Raw genomic sequence first — 23375 nt, 5'->3', positions numbered from 1 at the left:
CACTTGAGCATGCTTCTTCAACATTGTGAGCACATGTTAAATGGAAACCCAACCCAACAACAGCGCGGTCTAATTCAGGATAGCATTAGAGGAATTCAGGGCCTCTCACACACCATCTCATGCATAGCGCAGCACACACCCCGATGTCATGCAATACAAACACAGACTTTCTACTCGTGCCGAGGCATGGGTCGATTCCAAACCCCTTGTTTAATTTCTCTCTGTGCAGCCCTTAAAAAATGAGATTACATACTGATTTATAGATCCTGGGTAACATCTCACACAGGGCCATGAGGGTTTCCTTAAAATCATTACGGGCTGTAGACTAGTGTGCGGAGTTCTGTGCTATGACAACAGTTTTCAAGCGGACAAGTGTTGGTAACAGCTGAATGGTCAGCTGGGGAAAGAATGGCTGAGCCCAGGGAAAGTGGAGCTGCAGGGGGTCGGTCACTCACACACACACACATACACACACACACACACACATACGCACACGCGCAGACATGCCGCATTTTACAAGTAGCTTGGCACAGTTGACAGCAAGTGACCCTCGATGAGAGCTCAGGATGCTGCTATGTTGCCAGGGCCTTGCCGGTGCTCTGAGAGGTCAAAAACAGTCGTCACCTTTGACCTGATGATTAAGACAGAGGATGTAATCAACCAATGCAAACAGCTAAAAAAACAAATTACAACCTTGTTAATGAGTCCGTGAGAATAAACACACTTGCAGCTGACAAGACAGAAAACATGTAAAAAGAGAACATTTTCAGTAAATGCGACCAAAAACATGGGAAATACATAAAACAGTATACACTGACAGGCCTCTGAATATTTATTTCATCCCCTTCGACTCACAGACGGTTCCAACTCTTTGATCCACTTGCAGTATTTTCTATCTGGGTCTCCAGTTGCATCTTCAGAAAGCTGTTACGGTGCTGTATACTCATATCGCACCACAGTCACGTCAAGTTTACCCAGTTGCAGACTGACAGGGTAAGTGAGCACCCGTTGGGATGACATAATGTATAGATTTTGGGAGGATTATCACTGCTCTACTGTGGAATGCATAGCATGTCTGAGTGGGGAAATGATAGAGAGAATGGCAATAGGGGCATGAGAGCAACACAATGCGCTGACAGTGAAATTCCCTCTCACCATGCTATGTCAAAAATGTGAGGCCACTGAAAGACTGTCTCAACTCTTAAATCTTTCTTCTGCCTCCACTCCTGCTTCGGTAATTGCAGCAACTCTTGAATGACAAATACAACAAACGTTCTCAACTCTTGTTACTCGAAGTTCCACATTATTCTCTCTTAAATATGTGGGCCGAAAAGCTAATAAACCAACGTGCTTGAACTAAAGTTCTGCTGGAATGGTCCTAGCCAAGTCTGTAAATAGCTAAAAAAGAGATAAAGACATTTAGTATCTACCTCACCTGAGTTACAATCATTAAAAATACAATGATTTGCAATTATTAGTCTAAAACCTAAATAAATGAAATTAGAGGAATTCAGTTATCCTCTTTGTTTCAAATAGTTTGAATTGCCTGTATCATCTTTTGTTGTATTGTAGGAGTTTCAGGCAATCATTTTCCTTCAATATTTTGTGATTTTTAGGTATAGGGCAGACTGCTTTAGAATACAGATGACATTTTCTGTGCAACCTAAAATCCCCTTGAGATGTATGGAAGGAACCTGTTATCAGTTTTGCTAGTGAGAAAGAAAAGTTTTCAAAGACAAATATTTTTGTAACTCTCCTACTTTTCTACTTCACCCTTAAAACAGATGTTATATAGCAGTGAAATATATTCAGTGCCAAGCAAAATTTGGCTTCTCAAGCCATTTTAACCCAAATGGAAAAAAGTGAATGCTTAGAAATTAATTTTGTCTCTATGAATATCTTGCACCATAAAGTTTTATAGTTTCCACTTTTAAACATCACAGTACTTTGCATATATCTCAAGCAAAAAAGGACCAGATAATGGATTTTGAAATGATTTGATTGCACAGTGCAATGTGTAAATAACTCTAGGGGTTTACTATTGTAACTGTAGAAGTCTAGTTTTTATTCCCCTGCAAGCCAGAGACACAGTATAGGGACACGGCTCCTTCTTAATCAGAGAGATGCTGCCCCCCACAGGTAGAAAGTCTCTCATTACAATAATGTGAATGACATTATTTAGGTTCCAATGTATGCTGAATCCTTAGAAAGTGGCAATAGTTTAGATTCATCGGTCGGACCGGCGTACATTCCTCTACTTATCTCCATCACGTCTGCACTGATGGACCCAGTTCTGCATTAGCCCACAAACCAAAGCCATAATAACAGTAGAGGGAAAAGAGCACAGAACACAGGCTTTATGTTTAAAGCTCCCCCCCAGCCCCCCACGAGACCGCTCATATTTCCAACCATGGTGAAATGGAGATTTACGCTGTAGTCATAACAAAGCATGAACAACAGACTGACACAGCATAATAAAAGGGCCGGGGCCGCGATCGTTTGTACTGCAGACATGCTGTCCGCTCGTTGATGGATGACTTGAAGAGGTCTAATGAAACAGTGGATCTATCCAATACAATAAGGCATCAATTAAAGCGCAACGCGAAGCCGCGGCTACCTGCAGACATGAGAAAATATACAACGGGAAGAGCAGAGAGCTTCTCCCCTGGTAATCCAGAGAACTGACAATGACAAGACATTTACAATTCCCCAAGACAAACACTTGAAGCCACGAGGGAAGGAAACCGTACGCTGCTCTCTGGTGAGAGAGATTTGGCGGAGCGTGTACTTAAAAACTCATCAGTGTATCCACAAGGGTTAGACTTTCAGTGAGTGTTGGAGGATATTCCATACCAAATTTAGAAGGAAAACACTGTCCAACAGATCAAGTTCTGCTCATGATGCCTGGGAAAGAATCCAGTAATTGAATAGCAGTTGTTTGCCTGGGAGGGATCTATGAAAAGGGCCTTTGAACACTGAAAACCCCCAAAAAGCAATGCAAGTTATAACTGATTTTTAAGAATAACCTTAATGAGAAGAAAATAAAACACACAACTAAACAAGTAATGTTTAATTTCCATTTTTTTCCTCCGTTCGTAGACCTTACAGTTGTCAAAACAACATTATTCTCAGCCATTTCATAAACTCTTGAGTGGATGAAACAGGACTTCTATACACACACTATACAGCTTTTCATTAGGGGGAAATACATTATATTGGATGCCTTTTGGTCAGAGTGCTATAGTGCATTTATAAATCAGCAATGGGCTTGTGTGGCCAGTATGGGTGTTTCTCCTTGTCCAGCTTCGTCTCTGGGAAGGTTTCGTTCAGGTCGTCGATGGTCATCTGGTCGAAGGGAATCATGTTCTTGAATGTGTCCAGCTGGGGATGGAAGAACAAGCGGATCAGGACCAAAAAAAGGTAAAGAGTAGGTTAAGAGGTATTTGATGCAGTGCTTCCAGCAGAATCGTGTAAATGTACGGGATGGGGAGAAATTTGGTTGCGAGACCCAGGTTCGCTCCTGGGACCAGTTCTCCTCCAGTAGGTGTGTTGTAGTTGAAGAATGGCTCTTAAATAGCGATGAGGCCAGATGATACATTTTCATTGTATTCACATTTTTCTAGCTGTGGGCAATTTTACAGCTGTGAGGGCCCACCGTAGCTAAAAGGATGACTGATTTGGTGCATTATCTGAGGCAAACAATAAAACTGTAAGAATATGCTACAGTATATGTAAGAAAGAGTATAAGCCATGGGCTAAAATTTAATACAAACCTATCCCATTTTAACTAATAGCCTCTAAGCAGCAGTAGCTACAATCAGTGGTCTAAGTCTAGAGGCGATGTCATTAATTTTCTGTGTTACTTAATTTAAATCAGAGATTTCCTGTGAGACAAGTTGATGTTGTTTCTGTAGTGTGTATTCAAGATACATAATTGAAAGAGTGCTAATTAATCAACAGGATCCTCTCTTTTTCCCTTTTATTTAAGCCCACTAGCCCATAAAAAAGTATGAAACCGTTCCCACCTTTTTTTCATACTGGGCAATACGAGCTTTGGATCCCTCGATGTAGGCGGCTGCTGATGTGTTCTGGAAAACAAAAAGACAAAAGCAACATTGCTGCATGGAAAAAGGGTATAATTTGTAGGATTTTCAAATACTGGATTGTAACTTGTGCTCATTACAAAAACCATTACCACTACAGTAGTCCCATACGCTTTCCCAGTTTCCTCTCAATTCATAAGTTACTTTCCAATGAGGAGTGTATTTCTCCTGTCTGCAGCTTAACATCAACCGAACATTAAGGGACCGAGCAGTTAAATGTCATTTCCAGCACATTGGAAAGAAATTTTTAAGATCCTTGGAAAGAAAATCTGACCTAAAACCTCCAATACGAAAGCACTAACCAGGTCATGGGACTTAATATTTCAAATGGCAATGATCATGTTTTATTGCAAGAAATGGATCAGAATAGAACATGCTCTAATGTAGTTTCACAGAATTCTATGCAACTTTAAATGTATGAAGTTTTGTAAATAAAACGAAAGCAGTCAGTAAGCCCCTTGATTCATTTGTTGTGATTACAAGTGATTGTACCTTTGAGCCACATATTCGCAACATTTAAACTTGTCAACACTGATATTATTTAAATGTAAATGCTGATGGGAGGCAGAATGAGCTAGCATGACCTACAAACAATATCTCAATTCCTGCTGTTAGATAAACAGCCACTTGCTATGAAATAACCCATTCATCATTAATGCCAAGTCTTGCAGGTAGAGATAGATCATCCGTATCGGTGTTGTTAATTAGATATTTCTTCAGACTTTGTTTTGCCTATACTAAAACCATTCAAAGTATGGCAGCTGTCTATGTTGTGAGTAAAATGGTGTCAAAATGAATTTTCTGCAACCTGATTTCCAAGAGCGTTCTTCTCTCACATGCTTGTGTCCTATGGTTTGTGATGGGAGCTCTAAAAGGGGCTATGAGTGCAATTACAAAACAGCTCCACAGCCACAGCATCATTAGTCTGGGCACAGTTGGCACTCACCGCTTCGGCTTCCTGGGCATTAATGAGGGAAGTCTGAGTGTCTGCAGGCTCAGGAATACTCAGGGCGCTGAACTGAGGGGAAAAAAGAATTCATTAGATGATAAAATACTTAATATGCTGTGACTGTCATGAGATAAAACAGTTTTATCTCTATGGTTAACGTAGTCTCTCGGGCATTATTGAGGCTAATGGTTATCAGAAAATCATCTGGGATTAAAAAAAAATGTTGAGCCAGCATAAAGATGACTACACAAAAAAACATATATATATATTTTTTTAAATCCATCAATTAAGTGAGCTAAATCAGTAACAGGAGATATTTGTTTGAATTTCACCTGCAGTTAAAAAATTATGTAGAAAATCCTGAGTGTGATTGGCCTGATTCACAGTTGTTGACTGGATGCAAACATTTGTATTGGCTATGTTTTGGATTTATTCATAGTTATTTGGGTCACTTGTGTGTCTATGTTAACATACAGATCACGCAAGGAATAGGCTTGTAGGCTGTTCCAATAAAGAAGGCAGAGGATTCACAATATCGTATTTCATTTTCCATTATCAAACGTCTGTCAAAAGATTCAAATCGCATTTCAATATCACAAGAGCCAGACTTAATAGTCAATGCACTTACCTTCTTTTCAAACTCATCGACCATGCCTGCTTTAGCCACAACAGACCTGTAGTAGCTCCAGTCAATGGCGACGGGCTTCTCCGGCAAAGATGCAAGCCTGTATACACAGATTCAGCTGGTTACAATTAACTAATATGGTCTTTAATGCCAAACAATTACAAGGCCCAGATATGTGATGAAGATGCTGTGCGAGCACAAATACTGACTTGGCAGCGATAGCGTCACTGCGTGTCTTCAAGTTGTTGAACATGGTCCTCTGATTGGGTGGCACCCTCTCTGCAAACGCCACCCAGTCAATGGCCTTCAAAGCAGCACGTCGCCCAGCCATGTTTCAGTTTGTGTTTACTAAGGATGACAGAGACACTGAAGATTGACACTTTGCTGGTGCACGTCCCATCTCCTCTACTCACTCCATTTGTTCTAAAAAAAATAACTTCTATCTCCATGCGCCTGTTATATGATCATTGTAGGATAACAGGAAGGGGAGAAAATATTAGTAGATATTAGTAGCCATGTTTCATATTTTTACTGTCTGCCCTTCAGATTAGGAGTTAAGCAGTGTCTCACTGTATTTCACAATGACCAATAATTCTCCTATTTCTAATACCTGTATACGTTTCTCATATAAAGCTGTATCTTTTGTTAGGGAGGTAAAACATTGCAGCATTTAGGCAACGACTATACCCATAGCATGTCTAGGATTTGATCAGGAGTCCGTCCCCTAGCCAAAGCTGAAATAAAATCAGGTAGCTTGTGTATTTTTGGTGATCTGGGAATTCAAGTTTATTCTTTCTGGATAAAAGCGCCAGCAGCCACATGCCTAAAGTGTTCAAACAAACTGTCACTGACAACGGGATGAATGCAGATTGTAGGAGAGAGAGAGAGAGAGAGAGAGAGAGAGAGAGAGAGAGAGAGAGAGAGAGAGAGAAGAGGATGTACTGAGGCCAGCCTGCTCCCTCACTAACGCTAGAAAGTGTTTTATTCTTTCTTTCTTTCTTTCTTTCTTTTTTGCACAGTTAACTCAACAGCCAGCTAGCTAACACTAGCTTACCCAGAGACCTCGAGCCATCCAGCTAACTACTTCCACTGCTGGCTAAAGTCAGTTCGCATAGCAACCGTAGCTAGCAAGGTCAGGACACGACTACAGAGAGGCAGGAATACAAAACAGAAGTTACATTTTACTGTCATTTGTAAACATCTGATCGTGAATACACTGCGTTTGCACCTAACAGGATCAAAACGAGTTACTTAAAGTTGTTAGTTTATGCTAACGTTGAACATTTGGGCGACATGTCATACCGTGTAGCGGCCGCGGACTCCGGTGTGTTGACGTCTGACCGGAAACGGAAATGGGCTGGGACATTAACGGCGCGTGTGAGACACTGCTGCCGCCTGCTGGGTGGTTTGCCATTGGCCAGCCTGGGGCGATTCATCACAACTGTATTTAACAAATGACACAATGACGCACAAATGTCCCATCAGAGCAAAACCATGACCACCGCTTCTCTTGTTATCATCTAAATATGAATGAATCATTTCCCTAAAATGCAGGATGTAGCAAGACGCTCTTCACAACAGGATCCAGCAGAGGGCGACAAAATCAATCTTTGGCTCAATCTTTATTTAAAGAAAGCACAGACAGTCACATTTACAGCAAAAATGGCAATATGTTGTTTTAAGAAGTCGTCATACATAGTAATCAGTCCAGCAGCTTAATAAAAAAACATATAGATTGGTTACATTTTCAAATAATCATAGCAAAATATTCAACATCTAAACATACAGCAGAGTACATACACAGTAAAGTCTGCCTTTCTTGTATGTATTGTCAATGAATACAAAATAACAAAAAAAAAAGAAAAGAAAACAACAATGACCAACATAATATTAACCATTGGGTACATGTGACATTAAATAAATAAAACACAAGGCTTCACATACATTTAAAGTTTTTCTGGCTTTTTCATTTTTTATATTTTGCAGTAACTTAAAGTAATACTGTAATTCGATGTACTGATGACTCATGAATTATAATGAAGATCAGTGACGGCATATGACAAACTTTTACAGTATCAAGTTGCTGATACTGTGAAATACTGTTCCTCAGAAACTGTGTTGCAACGTTTCAGTTTAAACGATCACCCTCATACCTTTATTTAGGCCTGTTGTATTACTTTGATCCGTTGTACTGTACATTATTGTCTCTACTTTTTGCTATATCTGTCTTTAGTCTGGACTTCTTGATTGATTTGATTATGTTGCTGCAACAAAACAATTTCTTCCCAAGAACATTAAAGTCTCTCTGTCTCTTTCGTCTTTGGCTTCATGAGATGGCTTTCTTCCCTCTCATACTACGAGGAAAAAGGGAGTTGCAGTAGCCTACTTACTGTTTGAGCATCACGCTTAACCCATATTACTGGACATTTAATGTCAGGTATAACAGGTATAAAAGTTGTAGTGGTTGCTGACAGCAGCTGGCAGTTTATTAGTTTCTTTTATTAGTATCTGTTATTTATTTATTTATTTATTTATTTTGCATTGGCAAGAGGCACTTTTGTAGGTGCCAACAAAGAAGATTTGAATAGAATTTAATTGAGCTGATACAGTTTCACATGATGTGGTGGCTGACTTTAGTCCACGACCCCCTTGGTCACGAGTTCCCACTAAACCCCTTCAACACTCGTGTAAGAGATGCAACCCGATATAAGCAGTGACTGCACCACCTAATGTCAAGCTAGCGGGAATACACAAATATAACTCCCGGTAAGCATTTTCCAAAATAAAAACACTGATTGGCGAACATCTGTTGCAACTCGGTTTTTGAGTAACCGCGAAGCTTTTATTTTGAAGGCGAAATAGCCAAACATCCGGTATGACTCTGCCTATTTGTGGCTAGCTTGACGCAGCTGACTGTTCCAGCCGGTCGAGAGGTCAGCGCTGTGAGAGGGCAGACCACAGGCTAACTGTCAAAGAAAGCTGTTTACCCCGCAGAGATGTGTCTTAACACGAAGATTAAAAGAAAAGGCTGAGAACAGGAGAGCCAAAAGGTAAGGTAACCCCAGAGAGCATAAAATACTTGATGAGGCAGTATTCAAAATATACAAAATTGGGCAATTTATTTGTTCATGTAACGTCAGGATAGATGATAGGCTATTCATTTGATATTTTGAGTGTCCAAATTTTATTTTGGATTTTCTTGTTGGATACTGTATTGTCAACAGCGCATAGGAAGAAAGTGTATATTTACAAAGTTAGTGTCCAAAGTAGGCTATATTTCGAATACATGTGTTCTACATGCAACATTTTAGTTTAGGCCAGTTGTTTATCTTCAGACATATTCCTAAGTATATGTGGAATGTACTTTTTTGCTACAAGTGAATATACTACGGCAGCAAATTACTGATGAGATTATGGCGTGGCATTTCAGGCATGCATTTGTAGGCTAATTCCTAATATTTGTTTTGCCTAATTTTCTCTGGATTTTATTGCGGTCGGAGTAGGGGGGCGAACCTACGCCGTTCCCATGGAGATAAATGCACTTGCATGAAATTGGGGGGTGGAAAGGTTTACAACCAAAGTGTGGGCTGAAATGGCACGGGGCTCTCAAATGCGATTTCCATCTTCATTTCTTATCATTATGATTCTTGGCAACATCCCGACAGCATCGTGTCAGTCTGCCAGTTTGACGGCAGTGAAAGTTGAGGACAAGAGAAGCGATTTGAATCCGCTCCAATATTCCCAATTTGATGGGACAGCGATTTTAGTCGGCTGATGCAACACGATGTTCTCACTGTGTGGTGCAGCTGTGCAGTTTGGGGAGAGCAGGCGACCCAAGGTAATTAAGTTCATGCTCCTGTTGATGGTACAACTCGAGGATAAATAGGTAAATAGATGCCGCCCTCATCTCGTTATATTCTTTATTCTTTTGTGCTTTAATAACTGTGTGTAGGTTAGAAATAGACTAAAGCTCATCTTAAGGAATTAACATTTTGAATCGCAATACAGATGCTGCCTTTCATGCCTCAGGGATGGATGATTTATAAAAGATCTATTCATGCTCTCTGAATGCTTAATAATTGTACACATTTCCTGTTATGTGCCCCTGTCTTCTCATACATCCTGTGTGGCTGGATGATTGATAGATCCAAATGGGCAGATACCTGTCCTGTTCAGTCAGAGGCAACGACAGCTGTTTTTTTTTAACATCCCTCACTTATCCCGCTCTCTTATCCAGAGGAAGCAGCACTAACAGAAGCACCGGGAAGAATGACTGAGGGAGTGGAGGGCCAGGGCGAGACGGCGGCCCCGAGGAACAGGCACAGCCACGGGGACCACGCTCTTCTCCGGAGGGACAGCAGAGATGCTACTCAAGGTCCCGAGGAAGCGGAGTGCGCTCCAGAGTCAGGAGTCGACCGCAGCGACTCAGAGGAGCAAAACGAGGAAGAGGAGCAGGAGCAGGAGCCAGCCTCCCGCCCCGCCACCCCAGGCGCCGATGCTGGGCAGGTGGGTGGCCTCGCTGGGCACAGGCAACAGGCGGCACCCGACGGAGGCTGGGGCTGGGTGGTGCTGGTAGCCACCATCTTGGTTCTGGCTCTAACACTGGCCTTCCCTTCATGCATTGGCATTTTCTACACAGACCTGCAGACAGAGTTCAACACCAGCAACACAGAAACCTCCTGGGTGCCGGCCATCATGACCGCCGTGCTGCATGCTGGGGGTAGGGACATACCGCTGACCCGCCGCCATTACACTTCACTGCTTACAGTCAAAGCTGCTTGTCCAGAGAATCTGCGCGGCCGGATCCCACGCTGAACCAGCATGTGTGTGTGTGTGTGTGTGTGTAAGCGTCGTGTGAATGTGTGCGTAGATGTGTGTGCACATAAGAGCATGAAGGAGATGAAGGGTTCAGAACATTTCTGTCACCTTTTTCATTCACTCTTATGACCCTGCATCCTTCCTGCGCTGCTCATTACTCCCTTTTAACACACGCGCGCACACACACACACACACACACACACACACACACAGAAGAGAGTGTTTCTGGTAAGTCTTGATCATTTACAGAAATTATGGGAGTGAGACGAGTCCGGTGGAAACTCATACTGTACTTCCCCAGTCCTGTGAGAATAGTCTCTTACAGAGACAGGCACCAGTGAGTCAGGCTTCGGTTGTCAGTGATCTAGAGTTCATTGCTCAGACTCAGCCAGCAGTCCATTGTTCTTGTGCAGGGGAGTTTGTTTGTCTTTCGTGTGCCTGCCGCGTTCGCCTCCCTCTCTATTGAGGAAACTCAAACCAAGGGCAACACTTGAACCACAGAGATTGATCGTCTGCAAAACATCATCGTTGTTTATGGTGTTATGGAGTGAGTGAATATCATACAAATGCCGCATTGGTATAGCACTCTACCCAAGAGGTCAAATATTTGTTTTGGACAAAAACAGAATTCGCTTAAGGAGACCAGGTATCATAATGTCAAACTGGAACAATTGGGGGGAAAAAAAAAACATTTAGATGATAGATGATATGATGTTCACTACCAGTCAAAAGTTTGGACACACCACATTTTTCTTTATTTTTACTATTTTCCACATTTTAGAATAATAGTAAAGACATCAAAACTATGAAATAACACAAATGGAATTATGCAGTGACCAAAAAAGTGTTAAACAAACAACTACTAAACAAAACTATCTTATATTTTAGATTCTTTAAAGTAGCCGCCCTTTACCTTGATGGAAAGGCAAAGGCTTCGGAAAGAAATTCATACATAGGCATCAACTTCATTATTTATATTTGTCTAAACAAGAAACTGCAAGCATTTTAAGCCTTTAGATCAGAATCGCTTTAGGATAATGAAAAACATAGTACATTCAAACAGGTGTGTCCAAACTTTTGACTGATATTGGACTGGATTGAGAGGCGTGTTTTTGGCAGGACAGGCTGCGGCTCTTGGCGGATGGCTCTCATGAGATAGAGAGAATAATTGGGTTTATCCAGGAGATGTTCACTGAATGTGAAGCTGGTTGCAGTTCAACAAGTTCAGACTTAGAGGACTTGCTGGTCCGGCTGAGTCCCGGCCACATGACTTAATCGGAGCAAAGAGTTATGACAGCGCAAGACATATTTTTTGTAGCATGCAGTAACTTGGACTTGAACTATCTGTCTGTGATTACCCCCATTTCCCCCCGTCCTTTTGTATTTATACACACATGTATTTATTTTTCTCTGTTCTTTGTGCTTGTGTCTCTGCTTTCTCTGAACTTGTTGAACTGTGGATTTCAGTATCATTGTATGCCATGTATACTTTATGCATGATTATAAATGTTTCATGCCTGTCTTACACTAAAAAGCATTTAGAAATATATATCAAAACAAGCCATAATAGCCCAAAGAACGCCCTCATTATATGCACATCAAGGAACTAAGAGGCCCACTAAGCAGATTTCTACATCCATTTTATTTGATAAGACTGAGAAGTAATCTATTTGGCGTTGGTCAGGTTTGGAGAGTCGGGAAATCGATTTTTCTAATTCACTTTCACAGCTTATTTTCCATTTTGGCAAGAGTAGAAAGCATGCCCACAGATATTTATCAGTGGTTTTGTGTTTTGGAGAATCCATTAGAGCGAAGTGGAAATTAATTTAGCCCTGTTTTTAGTCCTGTTTTGTGTTGCCTAATTTCAGCGTTCGAAATAATGCACAAATGCAAATAAGGTTGATTTGTTGTGCTAATAAGTGCATTGTCTCCACTGTGTTGCTTTCTGTGTGTGAATGTGGTCCGAGGATTCGTATCTGTGAATAGTACGTTTGAAACTTTTGTTTCCGTTTCTCTCCCTAGGTCCGTTATGCAGTGTGTTAGTGGAGCGCTTTGGTTGCCGGGTAACGGTGATGGTGGGCGGGGTCCTGAGCGGACTGGGCATGGCAGTCAGCGCCTTGGCCAGGACCATCACTGACCTTTACATCACTGCCGTCATCACAGGTCAGCGGCTGCACAAACCCATACATCCTGTCGTTCATGTATTCTGAAGCGTCATCAGAAACTCTGTCCTCTCTCCCTCAGGACTGGGATTCTGCTTTTCTTTCCAGCCATCAGTGACCATGATGGGCCACTACTTTGTACGCCGCCGTGCCTTTGCTAATGCCTTGTCGTCCACTGGCACGGCTCTGGGCCTGAGCACTCTGCCCCTGATTGCCAGCTTCCTGCTCAGACAGTTTGGCTGGCGCGGCAGCTTCCTGGTGCTGGGAGGGATGCTGCTCAACTGCTGTGTGTGCGGCGCGGTGATGAGGCCGCTGGGCCCCGCATCAGGACCGAACAGCGCCAAGCAGCCCCGGGCCTCCGGTAAACCAAACAACCTGCATCAGCAGCAGGAGAGAGAGGGGCTGAAAGGCCGCGTCAGGACGGTTCTCTTTGGCTTCGCCGCCTTCCTGCGCAGACACATGGCCTTCGACCTGCTGGTCAGCAACGCTCGCTACTGTGCCTACGCCGTGGGGGTGACCTGGATGATGCTGGGCTTCGTGGTGCCGCTGGTCTACCTGGTGCCTTACGCTACTGCCCATGACATGGAGCTGGACCGCGCCGCCTTGCTCATGTCCATCCTGGGCCTGGTGAACATCGCCGTGCGGCCCGTGGCGGCCCTGCTCTTCGGCCTGCCGCGTTTCAGAGGCAGCGGCTGCTTTGTGTACGTGTTCGCCACCGCCCTGCTGGTGAACGGCCTGAGCAACTCCATCTGCGGGGCGTCGGCCTCCTTCGAAGTGCTGCTGCTGTACGTGGTGATCTTCGGTCTGTCTATGAGCGTGATCGGCTCGCTGCTCTTCACCGTGCTGATGGAGACGGTGGAGATGAGCCGCTTCCCCTCGGCGCTGGGGCTCATCAGCATGCTGGAGAGCGGGACGCTGCTTATTGGGCCACCCCTCGCAGGTACACACACACACACACACACACACACACAACTGTATTCTGCAAGTATTCATTCCGACTAAACACTAAACACCAGCTGATTTCACTGATTAGGTCCTCCTCTCTGGTTGAAGTTGTGTAGTGTTTGGTTGGAATTACATTTTTTTTCAGTTCAAGTAAGGCTTTTAAACTTTTTTTTATGAGAGGAGGCCTTTGATTTCTCTTCCATCTTCTACTACAAAAGTTATGTGTTCAAATTATCAGCTGGGTCAGTAAAAAAGGGCAAATTAGACTTCTCCGTCAACGACAGCAGGGGGCACGCCGGGCAGGTGGGGGTAGGGCCGGTGTCGCCCGCAGAGGGGGCCGCCGTGGCTTACATGCACCAAAAATGTAACTATGCATCGGGCGAATCACGTATTGCACGATCACCAACGTGAAACCATAAATGCTTGCACTGCTGTACCCCCCACAAGGCGTGCCCCCCAGCGTTGTTGACGGAGAAGTCCAATTCATGCTAAAGGACAAAGATGAAATAAAATCACAGAATAACTGTAGATGCTATTTGACTAATGCTATTGAGTGTTGAACTACTTGTTTTCCCATCATCCTACTATAAAATGAGGAAAACTCTGTCCGTCTGTCTGTCTGTCTGCATCCATTTTGCTCCTTAATGGGTTGGCCAATCAATCTGAAACTGCACATGGGCACTGAGCATTGGCATAGGCAGGGACTGACGAAGTTGATTTTTCCATTTTCCCAAATTGACGCCGTTTATGCGCATATTTGGCAAGTCTGCGCGGAGTTGTCGCATCCCCGGGTATGGACTAGTTAACTAATGATTTGATTTGATTTGTTGTAAAATGGGAGGGAACAACTCATATCAGCATGCTTTTAATACTTCATTTTATCCTGCTGTGGCCTGTCAGTGAGAATAAAACACCATTTAAAGGCACAGAGGCTCTATTGTATGTAGTCTGTTCATGGCGTGCCAAGCCTATTAGTTCCTTAGCAGCGTGTCTCGCTCCGTGCTCCAGCGGCACTGTAAGTATTCTGTACTTCCTGTGCCTCGGTTAACGGAGCAGTAGTGCAGGTCATCATGTGCTGTCTACGGGTCATGGTAAGGAAAGGCTTGGCTTGGGACTGTAGGGGAAATGTCAACTGCTCAGTGCTTGTTTGTCAGCTCAGTGAGTCAGCTTTATCAGCTCAAAGCCTGGCCGAGAGTTACTGAGAAGCTCGGAGGGAACAGCGTGTTAAATGCGTGCATTAAATGTGTGATTTGGCTTGGGTTTCCACTACCATGGCAACTCGCATGTGATCCCTGCCGCAGCTGTTAAGATTGGGTGTAGTTGTGCAGTGGTGTAGCGGCAAGTCTTTCCCCCCGCATGTGTGGAAGATATAGGTATATAGGTCACTGACACAGCTGATCGATGCCGCTCTGGTCACCACAGCGCTCTCCTCTCCCATCTCTCAGGCATGTTGGTGGACAGCACAGGCCAGTATTCCTATGTCTTCCACGCCTGCAGCGTGACTGTGTCCTCCTCCAGCCTCTTCCTCATGGCGTCCTTCTACTTCCTGGACAGAAAGAGAGACAGGGAGAAGAAGAAGAAGAAGAAGAAGAAGAAGGTGGAGTCATCAGGTCTGTATCAGAAGGCTGCCGTAATCCTGGACCCTGACTGTGAGCAGAGCCCCTCTCAAGGAGGAACAGCAAAAGACACGGTTTATGTCACCAATGTGTGATACATTATCAGACATGCATATATTTGCATACAATATCAACTGTATTTAGGGTATTACAACAGCACATATGGAAAACCTCTGGTCTGAACACTGTCTTTAAAAAACAAGCTGTTTCTTTTTCAATCTGTAGCCAATAAATCTAATCCTCTGACACTTGTATTGGAACAATATATCATTTATTTTTCCCTTTAGGCACATACAATAGAAAAGTTCTGTATAAGACTACACAGCAGTTGTGTAAGGTAGGTTAGGTTATTTTAGTTGTTCCAAATTCAAAGAGTGTTGAATGTTGGCACACAACAACAGAAGCTTGAAGTCCAGATGAACGGCTTTGTCTGATCCTTTCATTGTCCGACTCATTTGGATTTAATTGAGGCCTTTGTGTGTCTCCTGAATGTATTGAAGTCAATAGACAACACACAAGAGTATTTATATTCACCAATTTGTAATGAAGTAATCAGTAGTAATTTTAGTTTATTTTTATAATACATATTTTAATGGTAAATGATTAAGTAGAGCCCAGTAGTTGTGCAATTAATCAAATCACAACTACCAGAACGATGTTATGATAGTATATCAATACAGTCAAATAACTGTAATATTACTTTGTGCCATGAATGTATTTCCCCTTTTTGATGAATTTACTCACTCACTGTGAGGCATTTGGGATAGGTTGTGTAATTCCAAATGAAGTGTAGCCTTATGTATGAATGTTACAGATTTTTGTATTAAAGCCTAATTTATTTCTGAACCTATTCAATATTTTATATTTGGAACATTTGGTTAATGAAACATTAAAACCCTTTTTTTCTATCAAAGAATATGGTCTGTCTTTGTCAGTAATAAGTATACTATATGGGGTTTTGAGGCTACTTTATATGTGGTGTTACTAAATTACGCGATTTCAGACCTATGTGCTATGTGGAGATTTCCGTGAGACGTAATGATGTAAACAAATAGCCACGCACGCGGCCCAGCTGTGTTGCTGTTTTCACCACTTACCTAAAGCTTGTTGTCATGTTTTTTTTTTGTTTGTTTGTTTTTTTAACTAGCTCGTCTCCTATCTCGCTATTTGAAAAATACTCGTCATGGCGGAATCGATGAAGCGAGCGACAAACTTGTTCAACTAGTAAACTTGCTACCGCCCTGCTGTCACCCTCTAGTGGTCGGAAAATAATTTAATGCCACCCTGCGGATATTATGATGGAGCCAAACTTTACACCAAGGGAGTGTACTTTGACTACAGTTGGTTAAGCCATGAGTTAAAATAAAGAAATTATTAAAACACAGTTTCATAAACATAAACAAACACTGTTATGCAACCAACTGGGAGACACACATCAGACTTTTTTTTTTTTTTTTTTTTTTTTACATTATCATGGGGTACTTTTACATTTTACTTATCTTCAACTTGAAATATATTGGAGTTTCAAATAACATGCTAAAATCTAATCTGGAATAATTTACCGGAGATATCCTTTTCTTTCAACCAAGAGCGTGTGGGAGTTAAAGATTACACACTCGGTGATGAAATGGCCGACGTTGGGCAGGTTTGGGCAGGTTTGAGTTCAAGCAGCATTTCACTCTGACTGCACGATACCTCAGACCCATGTCGGCCCTGATTTCGTCCTCCCTGCTGAGGTCCTGTGCTCACAGTCTCAGGTCTGTGGACTCCCTCAAACTGAGCAAGACATGGAGACCCTGCAACACAAGCTGGCTCCTGTGGTGTCGGTAAGTTTACCCTCTTAAAATAAATAGAATAGGCTACAAATGGGATGAGAAACGATGATGTGCTGGTTTCTGTCCAACATGGTGCTTCCTGTTTTACCCTGAGCATTCGTTGAGTTCGGCCAATAAGCAAAGGTGACTGAGCCTACTCACGTTACTGTAATTTGAGTAGCTTTTTTGTGTACTTGCACTTTTTTGAGTATTTTTTTAAAGTCAGTAGGTGTTACCTTTACTAGGCTACATTTGTCCTGAAGTACTTGCCTACATTTTACAGTACAATATTTCTAACATTATGATATACATATATAAAAGAATACGTATTATATATATACAAGAACATACATGAAAGGTGATTTATATATAATTTCAAATATGGATCAAGTACTGACCATGTGTTTGCAGTTGTCTTTTTTTATTGTCTTTACAGGAAGTATGATTCCTAAGTATTATGCTGAGTAAGGGGAATTATTACTACGACATATAGTCCCTTTTTCCATTACTGTTTCGCAATCGCTTTCGTTATGTTATGTATTTTTTGTCTTTGTTTTATTATACGCATGGTAAACCAGCCTGATTTGATCAAAGTACCGGCATGGATGAAATGTATTTAATAAAAAGTAATTTAAAAAAATCCCCAATACTTCTACGTGAGTAGGACATTTTACTCTTTCCACCACTGCCAATAAGCTTAACATGAGCTCAGTATTATTGCAAACGACTTGTCTCTGCTTGCCTGCTCCTATCGGCACATTGAAACAATGCTTGCATGATTGGCACTTCAAAAATATGTTTGTGCTTGCATTATTCAATCCATGTTTTGATTTCTCTTGGCCACCAAGACTGGGACTGAGCCTGATTGTCTTGGCATGGTTTATGTTTTTATCTCATATCCATTAACCCGGGTTTGCTGTGACCCAGGTTTAATAACAAATCCCTGTTACAAATCCCTTTATTACTATACCCCCTCCCCCACCCCTCCCAAAGAAAAAGAAAAAAAACATGTCCACCTGAAACACAGACATGTAACACCACATGAATTAGCATGGGCTTGAGATCTAAGCATTTCCCTCTTGATCCTCACAGCCTGCAGTAAATGAGAATGCTGAACTCAACAAACTCATCAAAATGTCCTGTTGCTTTACACCAAATCATTCCCCATCTCCTCTCACTTAACTGCCCCTGTGTATTTTGGTGACTCTCTCTCTCTCTCTCTCTACCCCAGGTCGCTCCATGTGGACAGTGCTCCTCACATCCCCACACTGACCAGCAGCTACGTCCACGGCACCTCCTCCATCTCTCTGCTTCCCTTGACCGTGGGCCAGAGCCTGCAGATCGCTGCTGAGCGCTGGCCTGACCGTGAGGCTGTGGTCTTCCTGCAGGACGGCATTCGGAAAACCTTTGCCCAGTTTCAGCAAGATGTGCGTCTCAGATTTTCTGCCTTCATTCTCTGCTCTGCCACATTTAGGACCCTTAAAGGATAAATCAACCCTGTAACAGAATTCACGTTACTCCTATGATGTTGGACTATTTAGTAAATATTTCTGAGATTTATAGAAACATAAGACTGTAATTTGTGATACTGTATAGCAGTTATATAACAGATTAGTCACTGCCAAGTGCCACTTGTTGGAGCTGCTTCTTCAAAAGTGCTAACTTTGCAGGTTAATAGAATATTTTTTTGACCCTTTGACACCCGAATGAGTTTGATTTCATGGAAGTGCTGACATCTCCGAGACAGAAAATGTGGCCCTTGAAAATCACCCTGGGTACCGTCAGTCTGGTTCTTCAATAGTTGCAAAGTGTTGTTTGATGATATCACTTATGTCTCTCTGGTTTCTACCTTTGGGAGAGATAAGAAACCAAACTGTCCAAGATCATAGGAATAATGTATGCAAATTATGTTTTTGGGATGTGTTTTTGTTGATATCCCATCTACCACAGTGTTGCTTGGTTATGTTTTTTTTGTTGTTGTTTTTTTTTTTAAATGATATGAACCAAATTACATTACTGATAACTACTGAAATTCCAGCTGTTTACAAGCTTGCAGTATAACATAACGAGCATGGTGGTCGTCTCTATGGACTTTAGAGCCTGCAGGTTTTTGCCAGTTATATATTAGACTGAGAAAGATAGGTGAATGGGTGTGACCTTGCTCTCGTAATGATGACACAGTAAGATTGAAGAGCTAGAAAGATAAGAGGAGGCGCATTCCCAAGGACAGTGATGAGCTTGAATGTGGCATGCTATTAACTGTGATTTACACTCGACAGGTGATGGAAGATGGTGTAATATCTTTGGTGACATTCATATTCTCGCAGGTTGACAAGGCAGCTGCGGGTCTCCTGGCTCTGGGCCTGAAGAGAGGCGACCGACTGGGAGTTTGGGGACCCAACACATATGAATGGATCCTTTTCCAGTTTGCTACAGCCAAGGCTGGCATTATACTGGTCAGTTCAGGAGCTTTTACCTTTTGGTTTGGAGTAGAAGTTTGAAAATACATATAAAAATGGGGCAGCAGGGTGGCCTTGTGGTTAGAGATACTGTCCTTCAGCTGGTTTTGACTCGGGGCCCCCATGCAAACATCCTGCTGAAGTGTCCTTGAGCAAGACACTGAGTCCCTAGCAGCTCCAGGGGTGCTGCTCCGTAGCTGTAATGTAATATTTTTACCAGGACATTATTATCTGTTGATAGATATTCCATTTCAGCTGTTGTTATCCCTGCAGGTGTCACTGAACCCAGCCTATCAGCTGAGGGAATTGGAGTTTACTCTGAGGAAGGTATGTGTGACTACAGTTGTGTCAGCGAGCGTTAGTCTAGTTACATAAGCATATATCATCGTTTCCAATGTGAAAACTAACACCTGCTGTGTCTGGACAACTGACAGCTGACTCACAACTCACTCACAGAGAATAATCATAATTATTATACGCAGGCATGTAAGAATGTAGGCTTAACCTTTGACCTACGTACCGTAAATTCAGAATTATCGATGTGTTGTGTACAGGTCCAGTGTAAAGCAGTGGTCTGCCCTACCAGCTTTAAAACCCAGAAGTTCTGTGAGATGCTCAGGGAGATCTGCCCAGAAATAGACGTGGCAGCATTAGGCATGATCAAGAGCTCCAGGTATGACAGCACCATTTACAAAAATCATATTCCTGAAATGTGTTTTGACATTACATGCTCTTTGTTGAACATTATAATGGGATTGGAGAGATAACCCCTGCACAAAAGACACAATGCATGATTGATGGATTGTTGGATGCAATATAAAGATCCTATCTTGGGTCTGCCAGGCTGCCAGACCTGCGCATGGTCATTGTGACAGACAGCAGACAGCCAGGGATGCTCCATGTGGAGGATGTGATGCGAGCGGGGGAAAGTCAGCACCACAAAGAGCTGATGGATCTGCAGAGCAAGCTCTACTTTGATGAGCCCATCAACATTCAGTTCACATCGGTAACCTTCAATATCCCGTCGCACTGGCACACATATATAGTATTACATAGACTGACATTGTAATGCGAGTTCATATCAGACGGATATCCGGATGAGGTCATGTTCCTTGTTTTTATTGGTCTGTCACTTGTTTCAGGGGACCACAGGGAGTCCGAAGGGAGCCACTCTTTCCCACCACAACATCGTCAATAATGCCTACTTCCTGGGTCTCCGAATGGGTTATGGATGGAGAGTAAGTGTATTATTGTCTGTTTATTTGAAGAACACGCAAACACAATGACATTTAAGTAATCGTATTTTCCGTATCCCTGTCAGCCTCGGGTGCGAGTGTGTATCCCTGTACCCATGTACCACTGCTTTGGCTCCGTGCTTGGAGGAATGTCTATGGCAATGCATGGCATCACACTGGTCTTCCCCTCCACAGGCTATGATGGCCGTGCCAACCTGCAGGCCATTCAGAATGAAAAGTACACCGTGTTTTGTCACCACGCAGATGTCTTTCAGGCTATTTGAATATACAGCATTATGCATTTTCACTGATTACCATCCATATCTTTTTCTCAAAGGTGCAATTTCCTCTATGGCACTCCCACAATGTTCATCGACATGCTCAGCCAAGATATACACAAGTATGACTTGTCATCAGCTGAAGCTGGTAAGAGATTTGACCCCTGAGACATGATTAGTATGCTGTTTTATTGAATGCTGGTACAAGAGAAAAAAAAAGAAAGCAGAACTGTCGCAACTTTGTCTTTAAACCAAGGTGCATGAACTGGAAATAAATAGAAGGGGAAAAAATTCAGCTACTGTTGGAGGCGGATGGATGCTCTTCAAAAAAACTTTTATTGATGCATTAAAAACCCACGCATTTCGGCAACATGCCTTCACCAGGGTGACATGAAAAAAAGAACAATGAAGCTTAAATACCATTGAATGGTACAAACAAACCATTGAATGATGGTATAAATGCCAATATTTAGGGGATCCTTCTAATCTGTGTTTTAGGAATCATGGCAGGATCTCCATGCCCTCCTGAGATCATGAGGAAACTGAGAACAGACATGAATGTGAAAGAGATAATGGTGAGCATTTGTCTGTCCTATACCTTTTCCATTCATTCTTCAACTGTGTAGAATGCGTACATCATGCACACACCTGCTGTATTACAGATAGGATACGGAACCACAGAGAACAGTCCTGTCACATTCCTGGGTTTCCCACAAGACAACGAGGAGCAGAAGATGAACACTGTTGGATGCATCATGAACCACACTGAGGTATCACTTCTTTACGCGCCAACCTTTATCGACACGTCACCTTCATGTCAATGCTGCGACTCATCCCTATATGTCCTGCCTATAGGCTAAAGTGGTGGACCCCTCTACCGGGGAGACTGTCCCTCTGGGGGTCTCAGGTGAGCTGCTGATCAGAGGCTATTGTGTGATGCTGGAGTACTGGGACAATCCTGAGAAAACTAGTGAGGTCATCTCCAAAGACCGCTGGTACCGGACCGGGTAAGATGCATGGTTTTCTGTTTTCGTGGATGAAAACAGAAAAATGTTGCATGTACAGTATATGTAATACAGAGCCATGGTGCTGGAACATGGATGTATAAGTTCATTTCAGGTGGGAAATGTGTGCGTCATTTTCCTCTACACAGTGACATTGCAAGTCTGGACAGTGTGGGGTACTGCCGCATCGAAGGACGCATAAAGGACATGATCATCCGAGGAGGGGAGAACATCTACCCTGCTGAGATAGAGCAGTTTCTCCATACCCATCCCAAAGTGCAGGAGGCACAGGTGAGACTCAGCGCCACTAGAGGGCAGCAAAGACTCTGAAGCATCTCATACAGTTAATGGAAAAGATCCGCCTTGAAACCATGGTTGTTTCTATTCCAATGTGGCAACACTGTATACAATCTCCAATTCATAAAGATATATTTCATATAAACCATCCTGAAGATTTTACGTTAATCAGCTGTGGTGGTAGATTTCCATTCTAGGTGTTCCGTTTCTCTACCTGTGTGTCCCAGGTGATTGGAGTGAAAGATGAGAGGCTGGGAGAGCAGGTGTGTGCCTGTATCAAGCTGAAGGAGGGCCAAACCTCCAGTGTGGAGGAGATTAGAGCTTTCTGCAAAGGCCAGGTGAGAGGGGGTGATAGATTATAATGCTATATGCTTACACAGCCAAACTCAGAGCATTGCTGCATGTGAACTTTTTTTTTTCCCCTTTCTCTAGATTTCTCACTTCAAGATCCCGCACTATGTGATATTCGTGGATGGCTATCCCCTGACTGCTTCTGGAAAGGTAAGATACCGCTGCTCCAACACCAGTGTATCTAAACAAACTATCATGGCGACCTGGATGACGGATAACGTGTTTGAATGATCCAAACTGAAACTTAGATCTCTGTCATTTACTCTTCTAGATCCAGAAGAACAAATTGCGGGAGGCAATGGAGAAGAAACTGGGGCTTTAATTTGTGGATGCTGATGAGCTTTGAGTGTGTGAGCTGGCAAAGTCCTGAGTCCAGATGGGGAGAGTGATACACAGAGTACCAAGAGCTGAACAGGGAATATATTACAGTTTGACTGCATGACTTGCACAGACAATGAATTCTCCACTGCCTGTCTATAACTTCAGAATGAATGACTACGCCAATTTTCTCACTCTTCATTACTTTACTTCAAAGTATTTACGTCAGGTTTTATTTAAAAATTGGAACTACTCGGTGTACAGTGAAATTATTCTGAATTATGTGAAACACAAAATACACAATGTATTAATGTATGTCCTCTCAATCTTTATTTACTTAAACAAATGTGACAAACAATTTTACATCATAATACAACGGATTTAACCATTGTACAATAGTA

At 42.6% G+C, this 23375-nt stretch overlaps 3 protein-coding genes across 5 annotated transcripts; 2 read left to right on the top strand and 1 right to left on the bottom strand.

The window, feature by feature from the left end:
- Window positions 1-3068: 3068 nt before the first annotated feature.
- On the bottom strand, window positions 3069-7016 carry atp5pd (ATP synthase peripheral stalk subunit d). 2 transcript variants are annotated; one of them, XM_071529792.1, is made up of 6 exons: window positions 6980-7016; window positions 5887-6025; window positions 5681-5777; window positions 5050-5121; window positions 4026-4088; window positions 3069-3381 (listed from the first exon to the last, which is right to left on the bottom strand). In XM_071529792.1, the coding sequence occupies exons 2-6, from the start codon at window positions 6006-6008 to the stop codon at window positions 3250-3252; spliced, it is 486 nt and encodes a 161-aa protein (XP_071385893.1). In that variant the 5' UTR covers window positions 6009-6025; window positions 6980-7016; the 3' UTR covers window positions 3069-3249. The 2 variants fall into 2 exon arrangements, with proteins under 2 accessions (XP_071385893.1, XP_071385894.1); XM_071529793.1 differs by lacking the exon at window positions 6980-7016 and adding an exon at window positions 6732-6812.
- A 2930-nt stretch (window positions 7017-9946) lies between these two features.
- slc16a5b (solute carrier family 16 member 5b) lies at window positions 9947-15501 on the top strand. The gene is made up of 4 exons (XM_071529744.1): window positions 9947-10397; window positions 12518-12658; window positions 12740-13597; window positions 15048-15501. The coding sequence occupies exons 1-4, from the start codon at window positions 9947-9949 to the stop codon at window positions 15311-15313; spliced, it is 1716 nt and encodes a 571-aa protein (XP_071385845.1). The 3' UTR covers window positions 15314-15501.
- Window positions 15502-16912: 1411 nt separating this feature from the next.
- LOC139652627 (medium-chain acyl-CoA ligase ACSF2, mitochondrial-like) lies at window positions 16913-23066 on the top strand. 2 transcript variants are annotated; one of them, XM_071529762.1, is made up of 16 exons: window positions 16913-17044; window positions 18264-18459; window positions 19360-19488; window positions 19765-19818; window positions 20046-20164; window positions 20335-20497; window positions 20634-20729; window positions 20813-20964; window positions 21064-21152; window positions 21503-21579; window positions 21667-21774; window positions 21860-22011; window positions 22158-22299; window positions 22533-22643; window positions 22738-22806; window positions 22928-23066. In XM_071529762.1, the coding sequence occupies exons 1-16, from the start codon at window positions 16923-16925 to the stop codon at window positions 22976-22978; spliced, it is 1830 nt and encodes a 609-aa protein (XP_071385863.1). In that variant the 5' UTR covers window positions 16913-16922; the 3' UTR covers window positions 22979-23066. The 2 variants fall into 2 exon arrangements, 1 of the variants encoding a protein (XP_071385863.1); XR_011695749.1 differs by lacking the exon at window positions 22928-23066 and having other exon boundaries at window positions 22490-22643.
- The last annotated feature ends 309 nt before the right edge of the window (window positions 23067-23375 follow it).

The sequence above is a fragment of the Centroberyx affinis genome, unplaced genomic scaffold, assembly GCF_046629955.1.
Source record: "Centroberyx affinis isolate AG114_WGS23_722 - 3 ecotype Tasmania unplaced genomic scaffold, CSIRO-AGI_Caff_v1 ptg001839l_1, whole genome shotgun sequence".
NCBI classification, from domain to species: domain Eukaryota; kingdom Metazoa; phylum Chordata; class Actinopteri; order Beryciformes; family Berycidae; genus Centroberyx; species Centroberyx affinis.
Note: the sequence above shows the minus strand (reverse complement) of the source record. Positions and strands in the feature narration are given on the sequence as shown.